Source organism: Rhineura floridana, chromosome 2 (assembly GCF_030035675.1).
Source record: "Rhineura floridana isolate rRhiFlo1 chromosome 2, rRhiFlo1.hap2, whole genome shotgun sequence".
Taxonomy (NCBI): Eukaryota; Metazoa; Chordata; class Lepidosauria; order Squamata; family Rhineuridae; genus Rhineura; species Rhineura floridana.
Genome location: NC_084481.1, coordinates 46,082,495 through 46,110,307, shown reverse-complemented (window position 1 = coordinate 46,110,307; position 27,813 = coordinate 46,082,495). Strand labels below are relative to the sequence as shown.

The window sequence follows — 27,813 nt, the reverse complement described above, 5'->3', positions numbered from 1 at the left end:
TGAAAGAGAGATGTATCAGAATCTTCCCTGAACTCTTTAGAGACGCATGAAAATAAATTTAAATAAATCAGTTGATATACATGCTACTCAAATAGTCATTCAAACCAATTCTGGGCAGTCAGTTCACTTATTTCATGACATAACCTCACAGTGAGTCTATGATAAATCAGAGGGACTCTGTCATTTGTGAAAACTGCCTTTTTTAAAACCACATCAGTGATTCCAAGAGGTTTCTCAGAATCCTGCCTTACCAAAGGGATGGGTCTAACCAATTTTTAAAATTGTTGCAAGTGTTTTTATCACTCGGGCAAGAACAGTTTCTCTGCAGCACTACAGTTTTAAAAGCAAAGCAAATCACTTAGCAGTTGTCTTCAGACATTTTAGAAATCACCCTGAAGCCAGATTGCCTCTTACTCTCTCATCTCATTACATGTATAAAAGGGGCAACCATTAGATTATTGACACTAATTTTGGATTTGGCTTTCGGCATTAGAGGCTTAAACTCCACCTCAAAACTGTAAGGACAGCTGAAATTGGATTACTTTGCAGGTAAATGGCTTTTCGTTTGCTGTCTCAGTAAGAACGAACAAACAAATATGTAGCTGTCAGTGAGGCTAGGTTGTACCATTTCAGATGGGGGCTCACATGTTTGAATGTTCCTCCAAACAACAAAAAAATTATATGCAAATAGGAAAAAAAGCATGTCAAGAAAAGGCTAGACTAGAACCATTTTTCCTGCTAGCTGGTTTCCTGCATGAAGGAAATGTTTCATATGGAAAAACATTTGGTCATCTGACACTCCTTCCCCACCTACAATCTGAAGTGGTACTGCCAAGATACACCTTAGTGGGAACTAGGCCCAAAGGTAACGAAATAGATTATACATCCTTGTTGCTCTAGCTTTCACCTTTTAAGCATCACGCACTGCAGTACTCTGCCTAGTCACGCATACAGAAAGCATTCAGTGAGACTTAGCCATATATATAACTGATGACAGGGTTATACTCCAAAAGTTTGGTCTAACAAACACAACAAGTGGAAACAAAAAGAAAATCACTGGTTCTGTCATACTTTGGAGAGCAAACTACCATTTTTCCTCCCTTGTGTTATAAAGCTCCATTAAAGCCCCTGTTCAAATGTGGGACCCAGCTCTAGTATTGAAAAAGACTTGATGGCCCTTTTTTTTTCTTTCTTTCTCTCCTTGATTCACATAAATAAGGTAACCCAAATCCAGTTTACTTTAAAACAGGCCTGTGCAACTTGTGGCCGGCCAAACTGAACACAGTACACTGGATATGCATTACAGTCCTCCAGGTGTTAATACACGACTCCCTTCTTTGAGCAGGCGACAAAATCAGGAGGCTTACTGAACTCCGGGTGAACCACTATATACGGCCTGAGGATTCCATATGGCTTGTTGGGTCACAACTTACTTTAGGATTTCAGAAAAACATTTCAATGTTTGTACAGAAAGACATCAGAAACCTACATATCTTCTACAAGGACAGAGATATGATGAATAAAGCCATATGGGCCTACATGAGGACCAAAATAGAGACGACACCAATTGCATCAAATTGCTTTTTAAAAGTATATTGCAGGTGTGAGGGGCCCCCTCTGGATCCAGACCCTGGCATGGGGAGTAGGGGGGGCTTTAACCGTTTGTCCCCCATTGCAGTTCCAATCCAGGAGTTTTTTCTCAACACAAATAACAGGCATAGGAGTCAGGATTGGGATCATGAGTAGGGGGAAAGACTTAATCCCCCCATCCCACCACCACCACATACACACACCAGGTTTCCGATTAAAACAGAGCCTCCCAGGCTTACAATTTTTACTTTTTAAAAGCAAATCATGCAATTACCAAATGCATGAATGGCATCTCATGCAGTTTGTGTCTGCGTCCTCCAGCCTTGTTGGATAGCTGCCAAGTAGCGCTATCTAAAACATATAGCAAAAGTAGCCACATTTCCAAAGCAAAACACACCACAAATCTTCATAAGGCCAAAATCCACACATGTCTTGCCACCGACACTTTACTCAAATATATCCCCGGCACCACCACCTCAGCTTCTCCCTCTCTTTTGCTCCAAAGGGCTACCCTTTCCAATCCCTTCTCCTCTCACAGCCAAGGCCAGGCATCTGCCCTTGATCTTCCTCTCCCAGCCTCCTTTTCTCTATTTGTCCTTCCTATGTTGTATTATGGGTGGAAGAAATGGTGAAAAAGGAAAGCTCTGCAAGCCCTTCTTATTTGCAGCCATCTGAAACTGCTTAGGAGCCACAATTTGAACACTTCTTGTCTCATATAGAGCAAAATTCCCTCAAACAGGAATGACCCAAATTTTTCTCAGCCTTGACACATAATTCAGATTAACAGAAGAAGCCGTTTTTACTTCGAGTGACAAATTTTTCACTCAGCTACTGAAGGGAAAAGAAAAATAATCGTGGCTTTTACTCCAGCTCCAGGGCTTATACGTTATTTCCCAGTGGCAGGACAGTGAAACTGCAAGCCCTAGGTCAGGAAGGATGCAGAATTCAGCATCCTCAGAATTTCTGTTCTTTTTAAATGTTTAAATGAAGCAAGTGTCATATGGCTCCAAATATCAACTTGAAAGCCTTTAGGCAAAATTTCCAAGCCAAAGGGGGACTTTGATTTTGTTCTTTGGTCAGAGGGCAGGATTTCAGTGCATAGCAATTTGTCCCTCCCCATGTTGAGACAGAATAAATGTTTCAAGAACAGGCATATATGCAAATTTTGCTTAATTTCCATAATTTATACAGGTTGGACAAATGCACTACTTGCTGCAGAATTTTGGTTACCTGCACGTTTTTATTATTATTTTGCTTGCAGATAAAATCAAACCGACTCAGCTAAAATCAACCGTTTACTGATAGCAAAGCAAATACACAGGCTTGTGAGTTTCACCTTAAAGCAAAGGCACAGGCTTGAAAGTTTATCCTTAGCAAAGCAAAGTTAGTCAGTTTCACCTTTTAAAAAACCTTTTGTTAAAAAGAGCTTCCTTTTTGGAGGATTAGTTAACTGAGGTATTACTGTACAGATTTTCTTGACTTTACGAGGTTGATTCCCCAATTTTCAATTATCAGAATTTTTGTCAAAGTTTTTACATGCTCTTGATGACACAAAGCATATGTATCATATCTTGCCAACATATCTACTTGAAAAAACATAGCTCAAGAACCTTGGATATATTTTAGAAAACTGAGAGTTCTTAACATCAATGACAGCTGTGAAGAAAATGTTTAGAGGTGGGTGATCAATTTCTCAACATTTTTCACTTACCAATGCAGGTGCGGCTGTCATTGCTGCTGATTATATACCCTGCAGGACAATAGCATGCTCCTCCAGAGGGGGAAGAGTGACAGCGGTACTGGCAACTCAAGGCCGCACAGCGAGACATGTCTGTGGAAAAAGAAAAAAGTCATTCTGAATACCACTGTTGATTATATGGCATGAGCAGCTTGGCTCTGCAGACTGAGTCACAGATTTATTTTGACAAGTGAAGCCCAAACAACATACAATCTCAGTGACAGAATGAAGCTGGGAATCTCAACCACAATGCAAAGGCATCACTTGGAAAATGGGGTTATTTTGCACCAATAGCCTCAGTTAGGGATGAATTTAGTTCATATTTCAGGCCAAATCTATCAAATTCACAGTTTCTGAAACAGTATGAGAAGCGAAGCACAGCCATCCCTTGAAATTCACACTTACTCAAATTTTGCAATGCAGTTCACCAACCAAACAATGTTTACAAAAATGCATATGTTAAGGGAAAGTGTGAAGTAATGTATGTGTGAAAATAGCATACAAAAGTCTGTTATATTAGGAGAAATTGCTTGCAAAAATGTGTACATTAATCAAAACTGCATACAAAAATGTGTTTATTAGGAGAAAATCGTACTAAAATGCCGGGGAACTTTCATGAGGATTTTAAAAAAACTCCACCAATTGTTGCAGAAATGTGGAGACCTGAATGAAGACTGGAAAAATGAGAAACTGAGAGAACCAAAATTGACAGATCTTTCTAACCCTAGTCTCAGTGAAGCTCAACCAACAGCTGCGATCACAGGCATTGTCAAGCATGTGACTACTGATGTGCAATTCAAGCATCAGTCTCTAGATAATTCAAAGTAAGCATTCATCTTAGGGGCATGCAATGCATCTTTGTAAACAAATCAACACACTTTATGCTCAAGTATGACAAATCATGAAGTATCTAGAATTAATGAACAAACAGTTATGTAGAAGAACTATTACAAAATCAGAAAGATGCCCCAGACTTTGTGGATACAAGTTAAACAACTTTTTGCCCCCAATGCTGCAACATTCACGTAGAATCTTCTTGCCATGAATTAAAATGCCTTTCCTGTTCTGAATGCTAGGATCTCAGAGGTGGCTTACAGCTGCCCAGATGGCAATACTGAAGTATTCCATACACTTTGTTTGGCTGTTACTCACTGCAGTGTCTGCCTGCGGTTATGTTTGTTTCATCTTCTCTAGCTGGGCAGTCTGGAGTTCCATCACAGACTTTACCAATTGGAATGCATTGTCCTGAGAGGGGGCAGGCCCATTCACCAGGGTAGCACTCTCGATGACCACTCTCTAAGGAGCAGAAGAGACAATCATTGCACAATACTGTAAAACTGTATTTCAGGTTTTAGAAGGATTCAGTATTTGGGGATGCTGTGTTACTAGCTGTCTGGCTATAGCAGGTGTGTGGAATCTTTGGCCCTCCAGATGTTGCTGAACAACAATTCCCATCAGCTCCAGCAAGCATGGCCAACGGCCAGGAATGATAAACATTGTAGTTCTGCAACATCTGGATGGCCAAAGGTTCCCCACACCTGAGCTATAGCAATAACTCCATCAGCCAATTTTCTACTTCTATTTTTTACCTTCAAAGTACATAAGAAGAGCATCTCTATACACAGAAACATCTCTACTATTTCCAGAGGCCAATTCACATATTATGCAGAAATAAACCTGGGTTTGTCAACAAGGCAACAGCTGCCACCAATCACAGTTCTCTGGCATGCATACTTGTATGATATACATGTTTGTAAACATTTATTACTCATAATCACACATGACATGTTTAAGTGTCAACTGATATATCAAAAGTACACATCTAAAAACCTTAATGTGGAAACTGGTTCAGTTTCTTCAGGAAAAAAAGACTACTGCTGGTACTGTGGAAATGCTAACACAGGATGAATTAAAATGTTACTAAGAATGTGTGTGTTCTAATACCCATAATGGTGAAATTCTCACTGATTTAAAAAATATTTGTTAGGCTGAGTTAGGAATAAGTAACTGGGATGACATAAGGGCCCCAATGTCCTCCTTTAAGAAAGCCTATGGTCACACCATCTTCACAAATATGCCAAAGGCCTGGGTTCCACATACGTTTCTTTTTAGATACTCGTGGCATGTGGCATGCATTACTGTGGTGAATAAGATTTGTTCAGGATCTTGTCCCTTAAGCATTGGCTATTATATCATCACTTAACACACTGGCCTACTATCATGCCCTGCATAAAAAAATCTCTGATATTACCGCTTGAGTGCCAAAGGTTTGAGCACCAAAGTACAGCTTAGGATTGCTTAAATCATAGCTTAATATCCAAACTGAACTTGGAAACAAATGAAAGTCATGCTAATAAAATTGTTCCCCCCAAAATTGACATTTTAAAGGGGAATGCAAAATGTTTGGCAGGTTATCTTCTAAATCCATTTGTATAACGCTTCACCAGAAGGGCTAGTAAGATTATATTTGCAAATGTGACTACTGAAGCCATTTTATTTCATTGTTTACCACATCCTATTTCATCTTCATTATCTTCACAGTCATCATCTCCATCACATATCCAGCTCTGATGAATACAGCGACCACTTGGGCAAGTGTAGAAATTCCCTTTACAAGTTGCATATGCTGAGGAAGAGAACAGCAAAAGGGCTATTTCTAAAAGTAACAATTCTCCACATGCCAATATTTTCAAGAGCTACCTTGCTTGGCTCTAAATATGTGCACATGGAAATAAAACGAACCGAAGCGAGCTCAGGCTAGCAAGATTCAGTGCTCGCTGCTACTGCTACTTCTTTCTTCGCTGCCAGACCAGCCTGCAGGAGCAACCTGAACTGAATTAAAACTGTAGAGCTGATCAGACCTGGGAGGAGACCCACAACCACTCATGACACAGGCAGGAGGAAAAAATGGGTTTAAGAAGAAAGTGTGTATATAGAGGGGGGTTGCCTCCTACTCCAGCCCAATGAATCTTTCTTCAAAACACCTGCCTCCAAGTGGACAGAGATGACAGCACCCCACTGTTTTTGACTGCTGTGAGGCAATAAGGAGAACTTGCATTTCATATAACTCAGCCTTCCTTTATTAACAGTTATATGCCCCCGACACCTCTTCTAGGAATTTCAGTCCCAGGGCACCAGTACACACACCAGTTTGAAATGCCCCATGTTCAAGTGAACCTGCTCCACTACTGGTAAAACTCACAGGCATGAGATCTAATAGTATATTCCCTACTCAATGAAACTCAGCTTCTACATCAGAGATGGAGAACCTGTGGCCTGCCAGATGCTGTTGGACTCATCAGTCCCAGACAGCATGGCCAATTATCAGGGATGATGCAAACTGTATCCAACAACAACTGGAGGGACATAGGTTCACCATTCTTGTTCTAGGTTGCATCTAGTGGTGACTTTGCCTTAGCACAAAGCGCTTCTGCACCTCCTCACCCTATCTAAAAAGGTTGCTCCTGAGGGTTGGGGGACCCTCCCAGAATGGAATGGAATATGACACGGAGGGCTGCAGTTGGTAGGTGAAGGGGATAGAATCTGTGAAAACTGGGTGCCCTGCCTTGCACAAGCAGAAGCATAAAGCCTCCATTGGCTACAACCCTCTGTGTTTGCTGAAAGTATTTCTAAGACAGTCAGTCAATATATGTGCAACTAGTAGAAATGCACATATCTCAAAATGATTTTCAGTGTGTTTTACAATGCACAACAGCTAGCTAAGTAATATCCAGTTTGATCCAGAAATCAAGTGCAAACACTGAGAAATAGTCTCCTGGTATTCTAGGAGGGTTAGAGTAGTGTGCTATAAAGTAGTGAAAAAAGCAAAAATGAAAACCAACATACTACAAGAGTTTTCATCGCTCCTGTCTCCACAGTCATCATCATGGTCACAAACAAAGGCTCGAGGGATACATTCTCCATTTCCACACTGAAACTGCATACTGGAGCATCCACGAGCTAAAAAGATTGAAAAACAAGTGAATATGGCTTAGAAACAAATCCCAGCATTTAGGTTATTATGACTAGTTGCACTGATTGTTCTGGACATACATACATACATACATACATATATATTTATATATTTATTATAACCCGCCCTTCCTCACATTAGGAGGCCAGGGCAGCAAACAAAAACATTAAAAATACTCTAAAACATCATAAAAACAGACTTTAAAATGAATCACAAAACATCCTTAAAATCATATTAAAACATCTTTTTTTTAAAAAAGCGTTAAATTAAAAAAAGCTTTAAAACATTAAAAAGCAATTCTAACACATACACAGACTGGAATAAAGTATTGGCGCCGAAAAGATAACAGAGATGGCACCTGACTAATATTTAAGGAGAGACAATTCCAAAGGGTAGGAGCCACTACACCAAGGTTCTGCTTCCTATGTTGTGTGGACTGGACCAGCTCCAGAGTATAGTGATCGACTCAGTATATAAGAGGTAAGACGATCTTTACCCTCAGAGTGCCTTGAAACAATTCACAGCGGGCCTCCAAAGGGTCTTAAATTCCATTTCCTGGAGTTGATGTCAACAGACCCCTGACAATACAGAAAAGCTCCACTGGATGGCTACTTGAGAATGTGATGTGGCAGAGAAGTGGGCCTTCTTCGTTGCCCTCGCTGTCACACAGTAGACATGGTTATGATGTTTTACTCGTGCCCGATCAGTGTCACCGCATGTCTTTCGCCACTTGCACTCTAGCCATTGTCCAGCCTGTTTCATTGCCCTTAGTTTCCCTGGTGTACCAAGGTGCAAACCGGGCTCCACAATGTTGGACAGGGCGCTCAGAGGCACCCATGTTAACAGCCTGATGTACCTCGCTGTTCCACAGCGGTGACAAGGTCTTCAACAAGTGCTCTATTCACTGGGAACTCCCCCAGGGTATTCAGGAATCTAGTGGATTCCATTAGTCTCTGGGGGCAGACCGTCTTAATCTGTCCACCACCCCTGCAGGGGAGGATCAGAAGCTTAAGTCTAACCTTCACCAGGATGTGGTCTGACCATGACAATGGGGTGACATCCACCACCACACCATCTGCAGACCACCCCTTCCTCTATCTGGAGCAAAAAAACAAGTCAAGAGTGTGCCCTGCCCTATGCATCAGGCCGGTGACAACTTGAAACAGCTCCATGGTTGTCATGGAGGCCATGAAGTCCCAAGCTGGAACATTAGAGGCAGCCTAAGCATGGACATTGAAATCACCCAGGACTATCATTCTGGGCTCCTCCAATACCACAGCCGAGACAGCCTCTACCAGCTCAGTCAGAGAAGCTGCCGGGTAGCAGCAACCCTAGTTTACTGCCTCCTTGGCCCCACACCAGCTGCAGGCCCTCACAGCCAGCTCTAAGACAGGGTGGTTTCCTGGTGACAGAGGTGGAAGTTCTATAGACCACAGCAACTCTTCCACCCTGTCCCTGCAGCCTGTGCTGGTGTTGTACTGAGTATCCAGGTGGGCAAAGCTGGGTCAGATCAACTCCACCCAGCTCACCCACCCAGTTCTTGGTAATGCACACCAATATCGAGGCCTTCATCCATGATCAAATCATGGATAAGTGTGGCCTTATTGTGTACCAATCTGGCATTAAACAACAGCACACACAAGCCAGTGGGCACAGCAGATGAGCAATGAGGAACCCATCCATGAGAGGAGTGGTACTTACTACAGTTGGCTTCATCAGAGGCATCTCTGCAGTCCACATTGCCATCACAGTGTTGGCTTGCATTAAAACATGCTCCGTTGGAACATGAAAGCTGATCACACGTTGGGTACTCTGCAAGGAGAAAGTTGCTTTACTGTAGTGTATCAGAGTGAACAGACTATACATCAATAATAGGAAGCCTATGCCCCTCCAGATGGTATTGAACTCCAACATCCATCAGCCTCAACCAACATGTCCAATGGTCAAGGATAGCTGGAACTGTCGTCCATCAACATCTGGAGGGCCACATATTCTTATCTCCCCTATATGTCACTTAATTTTGTTTTTGCTTTATGCAACATACAAAAACAACGGAATTCCCAAGCTGGAATAGTCTCTAGGAAGTAATCAGTTTGCTCATTCTTCTTTGCCATTGGACTCTTGAATCATCTATCAGTTTTTTTAAGGTAAATACTTACAAACAGCTACAACACTTCGGGTTCTTTGAGCCTGCTTAGACATTATTTTCCTCCTTCCCAGAAGCAGAACCAACCCAAGACATTTTGCTATCTGAGTCAGAGCAGCAAATGGCAACCTCACCTCAAGTCAGTGGGTAAGTATTCAAGGCCAGCCACGTTATTTTGCATCAACCCCTACTTCTCTCAGCACTACAAGGAAATACAATTGACCAAATGGAAGATCCCAAGGTTATTTCAATGTAGGATCTTCTCTGACCCATGAGATTAAACCCTCTTTAAACTCAGATCTCCCACTTCAAATGACCAGGGGAATTCAGATTTTGTAATTTACTTCTCCCTATTTCTTTAAATTCTGGAAACAAACGGTATATGCAACTGCAGAGCTGCAGAATCCATAGACCTAAAATTATGATTGCTTTATTTTACAAGAATCTTTCCGATAGTTCATTAATTTAAAAAAATCATTTCAGGTTTTTCATTTCAGATTTTTTTTAAAAAAATCTGTTTTGTTGCTTCATTTCAATTTGGGAAAAGAGTCAACATTTCCTATTGTGTTTCTAAATCATTGTTTAAATGAACATGAAGCAACAGCAGTAAGATCTTATGAGCCAACGGCAGGATAATCATCAGGAACAGCCGGTCATTAGGAGCTAAGGGAAATAATGTTGACAATATTGTAACAGCTGCTAGCTGCTCCATAGACAGCAGCCCGTTTACAGTGTTGCAGACAGTGCAGTAGAAATGCTTCATTAACACATTCTTCAGCCAATCACCAACCTGGTATAGCTGAGGACTCCAGGAACTATAGTGCACTGGAAGCATGAACACTAGTCAGAATCATTACATGTCCAACAAGCAGAAAATGTCAGCAGTGCTATTCCTTTGCCACTGTTGGTATTTGGCTTTGCACCTGGTCCCAGAGATCCTCTACAACAGGGGTTGGCAACCTTTTTTCTGTCAAAGGCTGCATTCCTTCTGTGGTTATCTGTCAGAGGCCTCACTACTGAAGAGAGTAGTGTGCAAGGCTAGAGCTAGGCAGGCTCATCCTTTCTCCCTATTTCTGCCACCCCATTCTCTCTCTCTCCCCCTTCCTTTCTGCTACTCCTTCTCTTCCTTCTCCCTCACTGCTCAGCAGATTGTTGGGAAAGGATCACATCAGAGAGCTTTTGAAATTAGAACTAAAGCTGCAGATAGTCCACCTCTGATCTACAACAATACAATTATGGATGGTTCCGATTTAACTACTGCATGAGTACTGATGACGGCATTCACTTTTCACAAGTGGTACCAAATTCTGCTGACATCTTAATTTGAGAGGAATAAACTCCAGCATAGGTAAAATGTGTAGTCATATCACAGCTGTATGATCTGAAGTTCTATTTAATACATTCAGTTCACAGGCAAACCACATTGCCCCCTGTCATTCCATTCCCCCACCTTGGCTGATGAGGACTCTGTTTAGGAATATGGTTAGGATTCTATTCCACCACCAAAGTTAAATGTTGAGAGAAGGAGAAAGAGAGAGTGGAAGGATGATGAAAGAGGAAGGGAAGTAGAAAAAATAGAGACGGAAAAACAAAGGGAAGAAAAAGAGATTAACAAATGTTTTACATGTGTGTACATGAAGAGGGAGACAGAGCCCTGGTTTGTATGTCACATTAAACCATAGTTAAAATAAATTACGGTCCACGGTGAATGTGCTTGTACATACTGCTGAAATCAAGGGTGCTTCACTCCTTCCTCACTCCTGCTGCGCTGCTGGGAAAAGCCATGGTCTGGCTTAGTGTTACCTTTCAACACAGGCTTGCAGTGTTTTCTCTCCAAACCATGAGCAGTAAACAAGATTTCTTCTGGGCTTGCTGCCTGTGGTTTGTTTGGGGAAACAAACCATACACCCTGGTCCAGAGGTAACACTAAGCCAGACCATGGCTTGTTTCCCAGCACTGCAGAAGCAGCAGGGGATGAGGGAGGTGCCCGTATTTCAGCAGCATGCACCAGCACGCTATGTGTTCACATGAAACTATAGTTTATTTAACTATGGTTTAATGTGACACGCACATGAGGCCAGAGATAGAAAGAGAGAAGTGCATAGAAAAGAGACAAGGATATAAGGTGAACTGAGTTCCATGTTGCAAGGTGGCTAAAAACTGGTTTTCAGGTCTTGAACGCCAAAGACCGTATTTTAAATATTCTTATTTTAACTGAAATGGCAGCTCCTGAACTAGGTGGTGGAGGAGAGAGAAAACATTCTGGGAAAGCAATGAAGAAACATGACAGGCTTGGAAAGCAGGCAGTGTAAAGAAAAATGAATCACTTATGTTTAAAAAAATGAATAAAGGAATGGTGCGAGATGTAAGTGTTGTGGAACCGATTGGGAGCAGTGACCACAGTGCTATTAAATTAAACATACATGTAACTGGCCAATTGCCAAGAAAATCCAACACGGTCACATTTGACTTCAAAAGAGGAAACTTCACAAAAATGAGGGGATTGGTAAAAAGAAAGATGAAAAACAAAGTCCAGAGGGTCACATCACTCGAAAATGCTTGGAAGTTGTTTAAAAACACTATATTAGAAGCTCAACTGGAGTGCATACCGCAGATCAGAAAAGGTACCGCCAGGGCCAAGAAGATGCCAGCATGGTTAACGAGCAAAGTCAAGGAAGCTCTTAGAGGCAAAAAGTCTTCCTTCAAAAAATGGAGGTCTTGTCCGAATGAAGAAAATAAAAAAGAACACAAACTCTGGCAAAAGAAATGCAAGAAGACAATAAGGGATGCTAAAAAAGAATTTGAGGAGCACATTGCTAAGAACATAAAAACCAACAACAAAAAATTCTATAAATACATTCAAAGCAGGAGGCCATCTAGGGAGACAATTGGACCCTTGGATGATAAGGGAGTCAAAGGTGTACTAAAGAACGATAAGGAGATTGCAGAGAAGCTAAATGAATTCTTTGCATCTGTCTTCACAGTGGAAGATATAGGGCAGATCCCTGAACCTGAACTAACATTTGCAGGAAGGGATTCTGAGGAACTAAGACAAATAGTGGTAACGAGAGAGGAAGTTCTAAGCTTAATGGACAATATAAAAACTGACAAATCACCGGGCCCGGATGGCATCCACCCGAGAGCTCTCAAAGAACTCAAAGGTGAAATTGCTGATCTGCTAACTAAAATATGTAACTTGAGTCCTCCTCCGTGCCTGAGGACTGGAAAGTGGCAAATGTAACGCCAATCTTCAAAAAGGGATCCAGAGGGGATCCCGGAAATTACAGGCCAGTTAGCTTAACTTCTGTCCCTGGAAAACTGGTAGAAAGTATGATTAAAGCTAGATTAACTAAGCACATAGAAGAACAAGCCTTGCTGAAGCAGAGCCAGCATGGCTTCTGCAAGGGAAAGTCCTGTCTCAGTAACCTATTAGAATTCTTTGAGAGTGTCAACAAGCATATAGATAGAGGTGATCCAGTGGACATAGTGTACTTAGACTTTCAAAAAGTGTTTGACAAGGTACCTCACCAAAGGCTTCTGAGGAAGCTTAGCAGTCATGGAATAAGAGGAGAGGTCCTCTTGTGGATAAGAAATTGGTTAAGAAGCAGAAAGCAGAGAGTAGGAATAAACGGACAGTTCTCCCAATGGAGGGCTGTAGAAAGTGGAGTCCCTCAAGGATCGGTATTGGGACCTGTACTTTTCATCTTGTTCATTAATGACCTAGAATTAGGAGTGAGCAGTGAAGTGGCCAAGTTTGCTGACGACACTAAATTGTTCAGGGTTGTTAAAACAAAAAGGGATTGCGAAGAGCTCCAAAAAGACCTCTCCAAACTGAGTGAATGGGCGGAAAAATGGCAAATGCAATTCAATATAAACAAGTGTAAAATTATGCATATTGGAGCAAAAAATCTTAATTTCACATATACGCTCATGGGGTCTGAACTGGCGGTGACCGACCAGGAGAGAGACCTCGGGGTTGTAGTGGACAGCACGATGAAAATGTCGACCCAGTGTGCGGCAGCTGTGAAAAAGGCAAATTCCATGCAAGCAATAATTAGGAAAGGTATTGAAAATAAAACAGCCGATATCATAATGCCGTTGTATAAATCTATGGTGCGGCCGCATTTGGAATACTGTGTACAGTTCTGGTCGCCTCATCTCAAAAAGGATATGATAGAGTTGGAAAAGGTTCCGAAGAGGGCAACCAGAATGATCAAGGGGATGGAGCGACTCCCTTACGAGGAAAGGTTGCAGCATTTGGGGCTTTTTAGTTTAGAGAAAAGGCGGGTCACAGGAGACATGATAGAAGTGTATAAAATTATGCATGGCATTGAGAAAGTGGATAGAGAAAAGTTCTTCTCCCTCTCTCATAATACTAGAACTCGTGGACATTCAAAGAAGCTGAATGTTGGAAGATTCAGGACAGACAAAAGGAAGTACTTCTTTACTCAGCGCATAGTTAAACTATGGAATTTGCTCCCACAAGATGCAGTAATGGCCACCAGCTTGGATGGCTTTAAAAGAAGGTTAGACAAATTCATGGAGGACAGGGCTATCAATGGCTACTAGCTGTGATGGCTGTGCTCTGCCACCCTAGTCAGAGGCAGCATGCTTCTGAAAACCAGTTGCCGGAAGCCTCAGGAGGGGAGAGTGTTGTTGCACTCGGGTCCTGCTTGCGGGCTTCCCCCAGGCGCCTGGTTGGCCACTGTGAGAACAGGATGCTGGACTAGATGGGCCACTGGCCTGATCCAGCAGGCTCTTCTTATGTTCTTATGTTCTTAAAGAAAAAAGGTGCAAATCCAACTCTCCACCAGGCTGGGATGAGTTGGATGCTGCAGAGTCTGGACTGCGCCAGCAAGCTCCCGCTGTGGCAGGCTCCTCTGGCCTCCACCAGCAGCAGCCCGCCATGGCGCTGCCAAGAGCCTGCTGGCACCACTGAGGCTCTGCCGAGGACACAGCGAACTGGTGGAAGCCCCAAAAATGGATCGTTCCATGGGCGTGGTTGGGGAGGGGTCATGGGGAAGGTACTTACATAATATCCTCCTAACATTCAGAGTCCTCCCCCGGGTCCTGATCTCCCCACAAACGCCACCAACCAAAAGGCCAATATGGTAAAATAATTTTGAATATTTTCCATTGTGGCCTAGGGGGAGTGCTTACTCCCTGGGAGGCCTGTTGGTCAGAGCCAGCGCTTCCTGGCCGGCTCATGCATGAGGCTCCCAGTGGAGTGAGAGGAAGATCCCACAGAGCTTTCCACCAGCCCCCACTCTGCTGGCTTCCCAGCATTTGGATTGCTCAGCTCATATGCGACAAAGAGGCCAGACATAGAGAACAATAAATAAAGTAGGAAGAAAGAGTACATAAGAAAATGAATTAAGGGGCAGAAAGACATGTGATGGTGATGATCCCAATACAGCATCCTTTAGACTATATTATCTTCCCAATCCTTACATCCCTGGAATGTTGTCCCAGAAACACAGATGGAAGTGGCGTGGTGGTGGAGGCTGATCTTTTCTAAGGCTACCCAAGTAAGTTTGTGCCAGACATGACATTTCAGCTGGGGATTTCCTGGCTCATAGCTCACAGTTCATGACCACTACTTTATGCCAGCATCCATGAAAGGGGGTGTGTAAACAGAAAAATGGACAGATATGTAAAGAGAAAAAAATGAAGAGTCGTAGTCAGTGGTGGCTTTTACTTAGTGGAGAGCACTCACACAATTTGGAGTAACCAATTTTTGTTGATACCTTACCTAACATAGCCCACTGAGCCATATCTCATTCTGTTTCAGAGGGTCCCTTGAGCTTCAAGACCAACTTTTGGAATGTGGGGGAAGGCAGCTTAAGTGTATAGCAAGGATCGGCACAGTGTGTGCCAACCTGCACAAGTGGAAGTGCTTTCCATTAAGGGAAAAGTCACCATTGGATACAACTCTAAAAGTGGAGGAGCTGAAGTCACACAGGGAGCCTACACAAGTGCAGCAGACTTCCCGCTGCATATGCTCTCCCCAAGAGGAGGGCAGAAGGACAGGCATGGTGACATGACAGAGGGGATAGAGTTGGCACACAATCCTAATCACATAAGGGATGCTAACAATCAATTAAGGCTATAGCAGGCCTGAATTTAAGGGAAGTCAGTTTTATATGTTTGCAGGAGAAGCTGGGTGAGAACAGATTGGCCAATGTCATGAATCCACCTCTCCCTGCCCACCCCAGAGCAGCCAACCATGTTAAAATTTATTCTGTTGCTTCTTTTTTTAAAGTTAAGGAAACAACCACGTATTTATGTGCATAAATGAAGAGTTTTAAACTTTTGAAAAAGATAAACAGAGTAGGAGAAGCAAGCCATCTACTAAATCAGTGCTCAGTTTCAGGGCTAATATATCTGTCAAAGGCAGGTCAAGGTTTGGAGAAGCTAGACAGTGACTCTGCAATAGTACCTATCTTTGCACAAAACCTAAAAGTGTGCAGCTGGCAGTCTCATATACTCAGGGCAGAGTTAAATGCTTTATTTTAATTTTTCTTCACATGTTCCAGGATCTAAGTTGTCCCACATTAAATTAAAATATGGTGTTGCTGATGGAATGGCAGTTACAGTCTTAGAGGGACTTAGAATCTATTTATTTCTAGCATTTAATAGCCCACCAAGTACCCCAAAAGGTTCTTATGGTGACTTAGAAATACAAAATTACTTTAAAGGTGCACTCTGACATGACTATAGTCATATATGGCAAAAGACAAAAAGTTGGGGGGCATCATATGGTATTGTGCTTCACTTAGCAACATTTGGTATCACAAAATGTGTTGGTTTTTCTACAATTCAGCAGCATACTGCTGATGCTAAATAAATAGTAAGTTATAGTTGTTATTAGACTTCTTTGTATTAATGTATGGGAATATTTTTTAGGGTGGTTGTTTATAGAAATAGCAAATTATAGCCGTCAGAGATCAGATAAGGGATGGGTTGTAGAGATGCAAAATCTATCGTTTTCTGAGCCAGTAAGATACATGCTAAGTTTGAACAGGTCTGTAGTAATAGCTGTTACATCTTCCAGATGTATTGTAGAGTTTTAGCTGGGGTGAGGAGTAAGATTCAAGCTAGGTTATAGTTTGTTAATACAAAGTCATGAAACAAACATGGGATAAAAAATAGCTCCTCTACAAATTGCAGAAATGTAACTGTAAGGTAATTAGACTCATGTTTTCTATACTCTTCTTCCACATGCTTTTGTTCTTTCTGCATTTTAAACAATGGTTTTAACTGAAATCTGCTTGAGAAGGAAACAGCCAGGATTCTAACATCACAGAAATGCATTTACGTAACTGGAGAAAACTGTTGTTTTTATGAAACAGAAACAGCTCCAATACACTAATTAAATGGCCTAGAGTGGACACACTGGTCTGATGTTTATCTTAGCCTTTGCACGGGCAGTTTTTTCTTGCTATTAATCCCATTAGCAGTAAAATGGGCTGTGGCTTTGAATCTGTTTGTTCCATTTTACTTTGTAACTGCTGAGTAAATGCCAGGAGCATTGTGCATTTGACTGGTCTCTTAAATATCATACCTCATTCAGAATAGTGTTATCTCCTGCACAATTTAAACCTGCCTTCAGGCAGTGCCAACTACCAGCTACAATAAGTGCTCTTCAAATTCTGCCAACTAGAATAAGTGCTCTTCAAATGCAAGGTGAGGAAAGGAAAGAGAGAGAGGTGGCTGCAACTGCAAATTTATTTGCTTTGCATTTAATAAAGTATAACCATTTGGTAACTATTTTCTATTTTTAAATTCTTCCTTTGGAAGAAAATCAGTGATATCCACACTGCTGCTTCTTTATGCCAGCATCAGGCAGAAAAGTAAATGACTGGCTGGAAACAAATAATGCACATATAATGCTTTGATGCTATTAATATTATGAATGTTTATTTTTATTACTGTCATTATTAAATATGTAAAATGGGACTCCCAAGGTCCATCAAATAACAATAAAGTAACAATAAAATAATTGTTAACAGGAAAATAGTAAAACTCAATTAAACAAACAATATCAAAACTAAGGCTGCATGCACACCATACATTTAAAGCTCACTTAAAACAAAGTTTCCTGCCAAAGAATCATGGGTACTATAACTTATTAGGGGTGCTGGGAACTATAGCTTGGTGAGGAGTAAACTACAGTTCCCACAATTCGGGGTGGTGCTTTAAATGTATGGTGTATACACAGCTAAAAGGCCTGGCAGAAATAAAAAATCAGTGCAATGCAAATGCTTGCTGTAAAAAACAAAATTATGATTATGAAGAAAGATAGGAATAAACATGGCTGACAAAATCTCCTGAGGTTCCTATGTCCAATTCATCTGCCTTCCAAGGCGGTATACATAAATGAACCTCATACTCTGCCAGACCGTGATTATGTTTGCTTTGCAACTGTCCAACTGAGCTTTGATTGAGTAGGACTTACTTATGAATGTCCTTGGCTGCAGCTTTACTCTTATATAGCACTTTTTACAAACCACCTCATGTATAAAGTGGACATTTTGCTTATATGCCCAATCCTTGCAAATGCCTTGTGAAGAAGCAGGCAGCCTTACAAGACAATTTGCAAGGCAGAATGTACGGATCTTTGAAAGAATATTTTATTTTCAGTATCACAGTTGAATAATATGTGCAAAAACAAAGTCATGAGTAACTAAAAATAAAAAAAACAGCTAAGACCACAAAAAAGAAGGATCCTCTAAAAATGGCCTTTGGCATATAAGCAAAGAAAGGAAAAACTGAATGTGGGCCACACCTCTACTTATCGTAGGTTTTTAACTGGGTCATGGGGGCAGGATTGATTATTTTATCTGACTATATCAATATGCATGTATTGTTTTGAACTTTGGCCAGTCATCTGTTATATCTCCATTTGTCTCTATACCAACGCAGAAAAGGTCTACTGCTTGAGGTCTGGGTGCAGATACTCTGAACTGATGTGCACTATCCTGTATCTTTGGAAGTCAATGAGATGAGATTGGGTCGGTCTTCTACCTCCAAGACTGTACTATGACTGTTTTTCCTTTGCACTTAGTGCATCATGACTGCAAGTTGTGTCCGGACTACAGTACATGCTGAAAAGGACCAATAGCATTATGTTTTTCTATACTATATCCTGGATCTTGTCCTACACCTACTTGCCTGAGCTTTTTACAACCAGGCATAACTTTTCAATGCTTACCAGAGGATTTACATTAAGTGTGTCTTTATTTGCAAAATGGTTAAAATAGTGTCTTGTTACCTTAAAGTTTTAATGCAAAACTCTCCTTGTCTTTATTGAAGACCATGGGTCCCATTATTTTAATCTTTCTTCAAAGCACTGGATTTTGTCTTCACATCTCAAACATTATAGTTGAACCCAGTCCACTGGCTTTTGCAAGCACATTTTATACATACGCTATTCACAGGCAGTCAAATCCCTGGTTACTTTTGAAGAGATTTTTGCATCAAGTGCTGCAGTAGAGGCATTGTATCTACCTCTCTTCTTTAACCAAGGGAAACAACTTCCTTGATTGGTGAACCCTATTAAATGGCCTAGTTATATCAATAAATTTATGCACTGACAGATCTTTCCAGGAGTGGAAATAGTGCCATATGAAAGACCATTTGACCTGGGTGTGATAAAAGAGAGCTTTGAGGGACCATAATGATGCTTAGATTTTTCATCACTTTATCAATATTGTATGACCTCCAATACATTAACATGCTTTTGACATTTGTTGCCATTAGGTTTCCCATAATCAGTGCAATCCTCCTATCTTTAAGGCCCCACACTCACAGGTACCTCCCTTCTATTGATTAACAAGGTTTCTCAACACCAACACTTTAATTAGCCATAGTGATTGTTGTTGAAAGATATGAAACCTTTCCTCAGCCCAAGGCTGAATATACCACTCTGTAACAATCCCAGGATTTATTGGCCTGTGGATTACAAAACGGAGACCAGGCATTAACCTTGGGTCTCCCACACTGCTAGGCAAAACACTAATCACCTTAAAGCAGTGACAGGACCACTTGACTGGCTTGATTGGAAGTGGACTTTTAAATTAAACAGAATACTTTTTAACTTTTCCACTTGAATTTTCAGTCTTCACTGACAAGATTTAACACAGGTTCCAGAATTCAATCCACTGACTAAAGCAGTGGTAGTCAATATGGTGCCCTCCAGATATTGGACCACAAGCTGTCCATGCTGGTTGGGGCTGAAAACTACCACCTGGGCTCAGAAACAGAATATTGCTGCACCAATGGAGACTTACTAGTGCACTGCCCCACCAACCTCAGTCTGTCCTCAGCCGGCCCCAACCCACATCTGCCTTCTTACTTACAACCAGTCCAGATGGGTAGCACTGCCAGTCAGCTTCCTACTTCTTAGTCCTGACCTTGTACATCTAAGCAGGAAGGAGAATGGGGACAAACTAGAAATAGCTGGCTCTTCCTGTTGTTGGCTCTGGCTCCCCCTTCTGTCATTCTCCCTGTCTTCCACTCTACCAGTCCTAATGGGCATCGGCCACCACTGTACTACACCCAGAGGCAGAGCATCCAAGAATCATTATTAAAGGGCAGCAGAACAAGAGACAAATAAGAATGGTTGTCATACAGAGGAGGGCCAGGATCTCTTCTCAATTGTCCCAGAGTGCAGGACATGGAATAATGGGCTCAAGTTGCAGGAAGCCAGATTTCAACTGAACATCAGGAAAAACTTCCTAACTGTTAGAGCCATATGACAATGTAACCAATTACCTAGAAAGGTAGTGGGTTCTTCGACACTGGAGGCATTCAAGAGGCAGCTGGATAGCCATCTGTCGGGAATGCTTTGATTTGGATTCCTGCATTGAGCAGGGGGTTGGACTTGATGGCCTTCTAGGCCCCTTCCAACCCTACTATTCTATGATTCTAAGATCTGACCCATGTGATATAATCCATTGCAAATTTTTCCTATTCACACTCCATTAGAATGAATGGGAGTAACATAAGATCCTGGGGAAGCTCATGTAAAACTCCTATTCATTCCAATGGATTTGAACTGGATAACTCTTGGTGCCACCATGTTCATTAGTGGGGAGTTGCCATTTGGATTTTCCACTTCAGAAACAAATTGGTTTGGACCAGCCCTGTCTATACCATAAAAGATTTCCACATTGTGCTTTCCTCTGTGCATGAGACCTAGCAGACTATCACAATCCTGTAAGGTACAAATGTGAAGGGGCTCAGGCAAGACAGAGGATGCCATGCCATTTGATCTGGCTCTGACTCTGTTTCAGCTAAGGCCTGAATGCATTTAGGCCTCTCCATGATTGAGTCCAGCAATTATCTGCATCTTCCTACAAATGTCTCACCCAGCAGAGTAATGTCTGATGGGATCAAGCACTTATGCTGGTTACTGCAAAAACCACAGTGAGGCAGCAGTAGGGCCAAAAATAACAGAAAGTGAATAAAACAGTATTCTATAAGGGGAAGTATGATGCTGAGGGTCTAACATTCAGATGAAGGGGTAAAGCAATTTGACACACTGAACCAATTTTCTTTCCCAGTCTCACCATCAAAAGCGGGGTGGTAGTTGTTGTTTCCACAGAAAATGGAAGTGGTCATTTAAGTTGCTTCAGATGAGTATCAGAAGCAGCAAGAAGTGCAGCCGCCAAAGATGGATGCACATTATGAAACAACGCTAAAAATTAAAAGAGGTTACCCCAGGAAAGAGAATCATAGTCTAATCAGAAGTGATAGATACATTATCTGTATTTAAGGCACGTCGATGAGAAATTCTTCTGAGAAAAGGTTCATGGAAATCTTAAGGAGATTCATTTTTGGCCAGAGGGGAGAGTATCGGCCCCAGGACAGAACCCTGTGGCACTCCACTCAAGACCTCCTTCCAGTCTGAAGCAGAGCCACCGACGACCACTCTTTGAGTACGGTTTTCCAACCAGTTGTGAATCCACCTGACAGTATTTCCACGTAGTCCGCATTTGACTAGTTTGCTAATCAAAAGGTCGTGGGGGACTTTGTCAAACGCCTTGCTGAAATCTAGATAGATGACATCTACAGCATTTCCACCATCTACTAAGCTAGTGACCCGATCAAAAAAAGAGATGAGATTAGTTTGACAGGATTTTTTCTTGACAAACCCATGCTGGCTCCTTCTAATCACAGCATTGTCATCTAGATAGTTGCCAATGGACTCTTTTATTATCTATTCTAATATCTTTCCCAGTATTGAAGTCAGACTGACCGGCCTGTAATTCCCCGGATCTTCTTTTTTACCCTTTTTAAAGAGAGGGACGACGTTTGCCCGTCTCCAATCCTCCGGCACCTCTCCCGTTCTCCATGATTTCTCAAAGATGATGGCAAGAGGTTCTGAGAGTACATCTGCAAGTTCCTTCAATACTCTGGGATGCAGTTCATCAGGCCCTGGAGATTTGAACTCATTTAGGTTAACTAGGTATTTCCTGACTATCTCCTTATCAATCTTGAACTGCAATCCCGACCCCTTACTGAGATTGCTACCGATGCAAGGTTGCACACTGTTCCCTTTTTGGGAGAAAACGGAGGCAAAATAGGCGTTGAGCAGTTCTGCTTTTTCCTCGTTATCTGTCAACATTTTGCCATCCTCACTGAGCAGCAGTCCCACCGTTTCCTTGGTCTTTCTCTTGCTTCGAACATATCTGAAAACCCCCTTTTTGTTGTTCCTCGCTTCCCTCGCCAGCCTCAGCTCATTCTGGGTTTTAGCTTTCCTTACGCTATTCCTGCAACCCCGAGCCACTCGTCGGTACTCTTCCTTGGTGATGCGTCCTTCCTTCCATTCTTTATACATGCTCTTTTTTACTTTTACCTCCTCCACCAGTCTTCCGTGTAGCCACATTGGCTTTTTCCGACGTCTTCCATTTTTCTTCCTCTTTGGAATTGTTTGCGATTGCGCTTTTTGTAATACGTTCTTCATGAACTCCCACGCTTCTTGGACTCCTTTTTTCTTTAGTCTATCTAGCCACGGGATCCTACCCATCATTTCCCTGAGCTTGCTAAAATCAGCTTTCCTGAAATCCACGGTCCATGTTTGACTATATTCTTCTTTGGCTTTCCCCAGAATCCCGAATTCCAGCATTACGTGGTCACTTTCCCCCAAGGTACCAACCGCTTTAATTCCCATGACCAATTTGTCCGTGTTAGTTAAGATCAGGTCCAGGATTGCCGATCCCTTTGTTCCTTCTTCTACTTTTTGAAAGAGGAAATTATCAGCAAGGCCCATCAGGAATTTGTTGGAGGCTTTGTGCTTCGCAGAGTTTGTCTCCCAGCAGATATCCGGGTAGTTGAAGTCCCCCATCACTACTACTTCTTGCCTCCTTGAGATTTCAGAGATTTGTTTGAGAAAGGCCTTGTCTACCACCTCTTCTTGGCCAGGGGGTCTGTAGTAGACACCTACTACCATGTCGGTTTTATTTGTTTCTCCATTTATTTTTACCCAAATGGTCTCTACCGGACCCCTTTGTTCGCTCTCTTGGATTTCCATAGAGGTGTATTTGTCTTTGATGTATAACGCTACTCCCCCTCCTTTTCTGTTGCTTCTATTCTTTCTGTAGAGTTTATATCCTTGAATGGCTATATTCCAATCATGGGAGTCATCCCACCAAGTTTCTGTTATCCCTATGATGTCATATTTGCCTTGATGCACTAAGACTTCAAGCTCCCCTTGCTTGTTTCCCAAGCTCCGCGCGTTGGTATATAGACGTACTTCAAGAAGATATAGACGTACTTCAAGAAGTTGGTATATAGAAGTACTTCAAGAAGGCCTGCATACAGTGACAACAGACACTGCGGGCTGCTTTTGCTCATGAAAACCAAAGTCTCCACTTTCTGGCTCCTATGCACCTAGTGCTTTACCACTGCTACTTAAGTCCCAAAACTTTCCATCCATTTCTGTATCAAACTGGGGACATGTCTCTTTCTATAAACCAACTCCTGCAAAAAAATAAAAATAAATACTGCTTTCCATTATTCATTCAAGACATCCCTGACCATTGGATATGCTGGATGGAGCTGAAGAGAGCTACAGTTCAACAATATCTGGAGGGCCACAGGTTCCCCTTCCCTGGCTTATGCTGTACAGGTTTTACCAACTGTACCTCTTTACATGTACTTGTTTTTCCAAACCAAACTGCTTATGCTAACTTTGGGCTAACCATCTCTTTTTGTTTAGCATGAGAAAAAGAGTGAGGGACAGAAAGATAGAGAGATTCTCACAAACCACACCCCACAGTATAGCAATAGTGCAGGTAATAAGTTTCAAAACAATGTAGCTGTTATTACAAGCATCAACACTAATCCATGAAAGAATCTGCAATGAAATGCTGATAACAAGAAACATATTGTGGCCATTTCTGTCCATCAGCAAACCTCTTAATCTTACAAATTGATTAAAATGCCAACGAGACTAGGGATGAAACTAAATCTAGTGCTAAAGATTGAAAAATACTCACGGCAGCCTCTTTCATCTGTTCCATCTGTGCAGTCTTTCACTCGATCACACCTGTACAGTCCTGGGATGCACTGTCCATTTGAACATGTAAACTGCTGACTGGAGCATGTTCGCCCGGCTGCAAGAAACATTTTGCTGAGAAGTGCATTGCTTATACATAGAAAGAGCCCGTTTCCTATCTGTCTTTCATTCCAGAAAATATTTTACTTTTTTCTATATAGGTTGGGAATGAAAGAATTACATGCTCCTTCCTGTTGACTGCAACTTCCTACCTTGTACCACCTCACAAGCCATTCTCCAAACATGGCAGCTTCAAAAATATTATCCAGTGCAGCCCAAAAAACTGTTATGAGAGGAAATATAGTGAAAAGCCATACTGGATACATGTAACACCTTGCAAATATAAAATGCGATCTTCAGATCCTGACCATTATGTTTGAATTATGTAGGCATTATACTGTATGTCTCAGTTGTGGGGAATCTTTGGCCCTTCAGATGTTGCTGAACGACAACTCCCATCATCCCTGGCCATTCGCCATAATTGCTGGGGCTGATGGGAGCTGTTGTTCAGCAGCATCACAGCGCCAAAAGGTTCCCAACACATGCCTTAAAGTATCCATGAAAATAAAGTGAGAGTACAGAGGAGAATAGAAAGTCATAAAAAGTAAGACCAATTTAGCTATTCTTTTGCTAAATTCACAGCTGTTCCAGGTTAATTTCATAACACAGATGACTGACCATCCTTTGTTAAACACAGAATAGCAACTTGATTGTCCTTGATCAATCACTAAAAAGATGCAACCATTGCTTTAGCACCAAGTGGACACATTATACTTACTTGTAATAGGGATATTAGGGAATATTCGACCAAATTTGGTTTCTAAAGTGGACTCACGTGATTCAGTCTTATGTGATCATGATCCATATTGGATCATGTATCCACTACAGAATGTGCAGTCCTGTTGATTCCTTTATGAGGTGCTCCAAGGACTACCAGTCTCTTCTCAGTTTTATTGCAGCAAATAAAATATTGGTTGGAAGAGCTCCTGTCGCTACCATGCATAGTGGAAATATGACACTTTATTCCCCTAGAAGTGACAGCACGGGATAATGTGCTCTTGCTCTCAGGAAAAAAAAATGTATGGGGAAAAACATAGCCGCTCCCTATGGCTCCACTGTATATATAGATGGATTCCCTTTGAACGTTTCAAAGCCTAAGCAGTGATCCTTGTAATCTTATTTCTGATGAACAAATCCAAATAATATGCAACTGGCTACCACCGTCCCTTATCATCCATCACTGATAAAAACCTTCCATCAAAGAAACCCAGTACCCATCAATATGAAGAACACAGCAATGGAGACGTGACTTTAGGGTGATGGTTAGAATGTCACTGTTATCTGATTTTTCTAGCTTAGTTTGTTTGTGCCTCTCAGCTACAAGTTGTGCCATTGCTTACCAACGCTATACATTTTCAGAGGTGCAGACTGCTCATTACACTTGTACAACAGATCTTTGATGTGTGAGTATCTTTTACACCTCACTGTAAGTAGCAGACTCTATATAAACATAAACATAAGTACATCCAAGTGCAGTAGGTGTCATTTATCTGAACCATTATCCACAAAGCACTGCAACTGGAAGCACTTTTAATGTACTCAAGAACATGAACAATGCTGTTTATCTCTGCTGTTATCTACTTGCAGGAGGACTGCATTGCCACACATTGGCAATGTGTGGCAATGCAGACCATGCCCTTTTGTGTTTTAGTATGTATTATTTCTTGCATTAGATTGCTCCCCTGCTCTGTTCACACTATCTTTGTCAGTTGCTGTGCTATACCTCACAACTACCCTCTGGACAGCTTCTGTTAGCAAAACAACAAAAGCCTAGCCTTTAAATAAATAAAAGGGATGTGACTGCACACTCATGTCTTTCTCCATGTGTGTAAAACATATCCACTCCATATACTTTCAGCAAAGATTAAAAAAGCTCTCTTTGCTCCTGCAATCTTCCCCTTTCCGCTCATATTTTTCCATGGTTGTTATAGTCCTGTTCACAGTTGTGCAATGAAGCTGGATGGCCAGCTATGAATCATGCTGTAATAACAGATTTCCTGCATCAGCACAGGGTTGGACTAGATGCCCTTTGAGGTCACATCCAACTCTATGATTCTATGAATGGATGCAAAGAATAACTCTGAACCACCTTTCCCTGAGTGTCAAGAGTGTAGCTTGCTCTCTAATGAGGGGTGATATTCAAGTAACTACACATAATAAGCAACAAGTGTATATTCCTGAAAATGACTCCAAAAGAGAAGCAGGACTATGCTTTTCAACTGCTTTCCAAAGGTCTTGTGTTAATGTGCACACAGGCAGAACTAAAGCAAGTTTCATGCTTTAGGTCCAGTCTTGGCTTAGAAAGTCACTGGATTTTTCCCTTTACTGATTCTTTGGTAGATATTTAACCACCTGTGGCTGTAGTCCCTAACCAAAGGGTAATGAGGACGAAGGACAAGATGAGCTTGTCTATCACTTTAGGGACTGCTTTAAAAAATCCTAAATATTTATCCTTGGTCAATAGTTCAAATCTTTATCTTCAGCACAACTAGGGAAATGATTTCCCAGAAAGCAAGTATATGAACAGAATTTGGCTTGGCTTAGCAAAGTCCCATAAATACTGCACCGCATAGGAAAATGTTGAAGACAATCTAAACATAAAGCCATAAAAAGTAAAGTATAGCCCTCCCAGGCAAAATTTCAGGGCAAGTAATGGCATTTCCTTGTCCATTTAAGTGCATCCTAACAATTCTTGTGAGATTAGCTTCCCATTTCATTCAAGTGAAATGGAAGGAAAGGGACGATGCCTTTGTAAGCCTAGGAATAAGCCCCACTGAACTAAACAAGAGGTACTTCTGAATAGACTTATATAAGGTTGTATGTCAGGGTCACTAAAACAGAGTCCACAGTTAGACTAAGACAGAAGCAGGCATTTAAAATCTTATACCCTACCTTATTATTTATTTAGCCTCCGTATACAAAAACGGCAGTATTCAACTAAATTCTTGTGCTAGTGGAACAACAAGATTCCCTCCCCCCACACCACCCCGCCATCCCTGAATCTGCTTCAGAAGCTTGGGGGAATCCCCCAGGCCAGATTTAGGGGCATGCAGGGGGAGAATGTTCTGCTGCACAAGGAAAAATCCTTGCACTGACAGATATTCAGCTTAGCACTACTTTGAATACAACCCAAAGTCTTAAAGCGACTTACAAAGATAAAAATATAACACACAATACAACATTATTAAAAACAATGCAAACAACGCAGTGGTCAAATCATAAAATAAATCCCTCCATTCCCCAAGAGAGGCTTGAGCACCAGACAGATAACCCCAAAATACTGTCAGTTACTGCAGTAATTAACACTTTGCCTGGGAAATGAGAAACACCTTTGCCTGGCACCAGAAATATGAAGGGAGATAGAGTTATGTGGCTCTCTCAATCTGCATTGCAGGGAGAACTCACCTAGTTGTAACAGATGACCAGATACTATTTTTACTTCCTACAGATAACCAGATAAATGGCTGATTAATTATAAGGCTAGGTTATTGTGAGAAATAATCCCTTCAAACTATAAAAAACCCTATTCTTTTAATTTTTCAATTTTAAATGTTTTAAAACAAATCAATTACTACTGACATTTACAATACAACTTCATTTATCCAGGATAATCAAAATGTTTATGTAAAAACAATGTTATAAATGGAAGTATAATTTAGATATGGTAGGAAAATGGCATAGGGTTACATAAATTAATTGTATATAACCCAGATGTCAGGGAAGTCAAAGTTTCAATATTTAAA

At 41.5% G+C, this 27,813-nt stretch overlaps 1 protein-coding gene across 6 annotated transcripts in view; it reads right to left on the bottom strand.

Moving 5' to 3' along the window:
* Positions 1–27,813, bottom strand: part of LRP2 (LDL receptor related protein 2) — a 221,166-nt gene that overhangs the window by 143,530 nt on the left and 49,823 nt on the right. For all 6 annotated transcript variants that reach the window (XM_061608563.1, XM_061608564.1, XM_061608567.1 and 3 more), the window contains 6 exons: positions 23,952–24,068; positions 9,003–9,113; positions 7,175–7,288; positions 5,838–5,954; positions 4,481–4,624; positions 3,302–3,421 (listed from right to left, as the gene is read on the bottom strand). In XM_061608563.1, the coding sequence (XP_061464547.1) occupies positions 3,302–3,421; positions 4,481–4,624; positions 5,838–5,954; positions 7,175–7,288; positions 9,003–9,113; positions 23,952–24,068 (723 nt within the window). The remainder of the gene's footprint in view (positions 1–3,301; positions 3,422–4,480; positions 4,625–5,837; positions 5,955–7,174; positions 7,289–9,002; positions 9,114–23,951; positions 24,069–27,813) is intronic.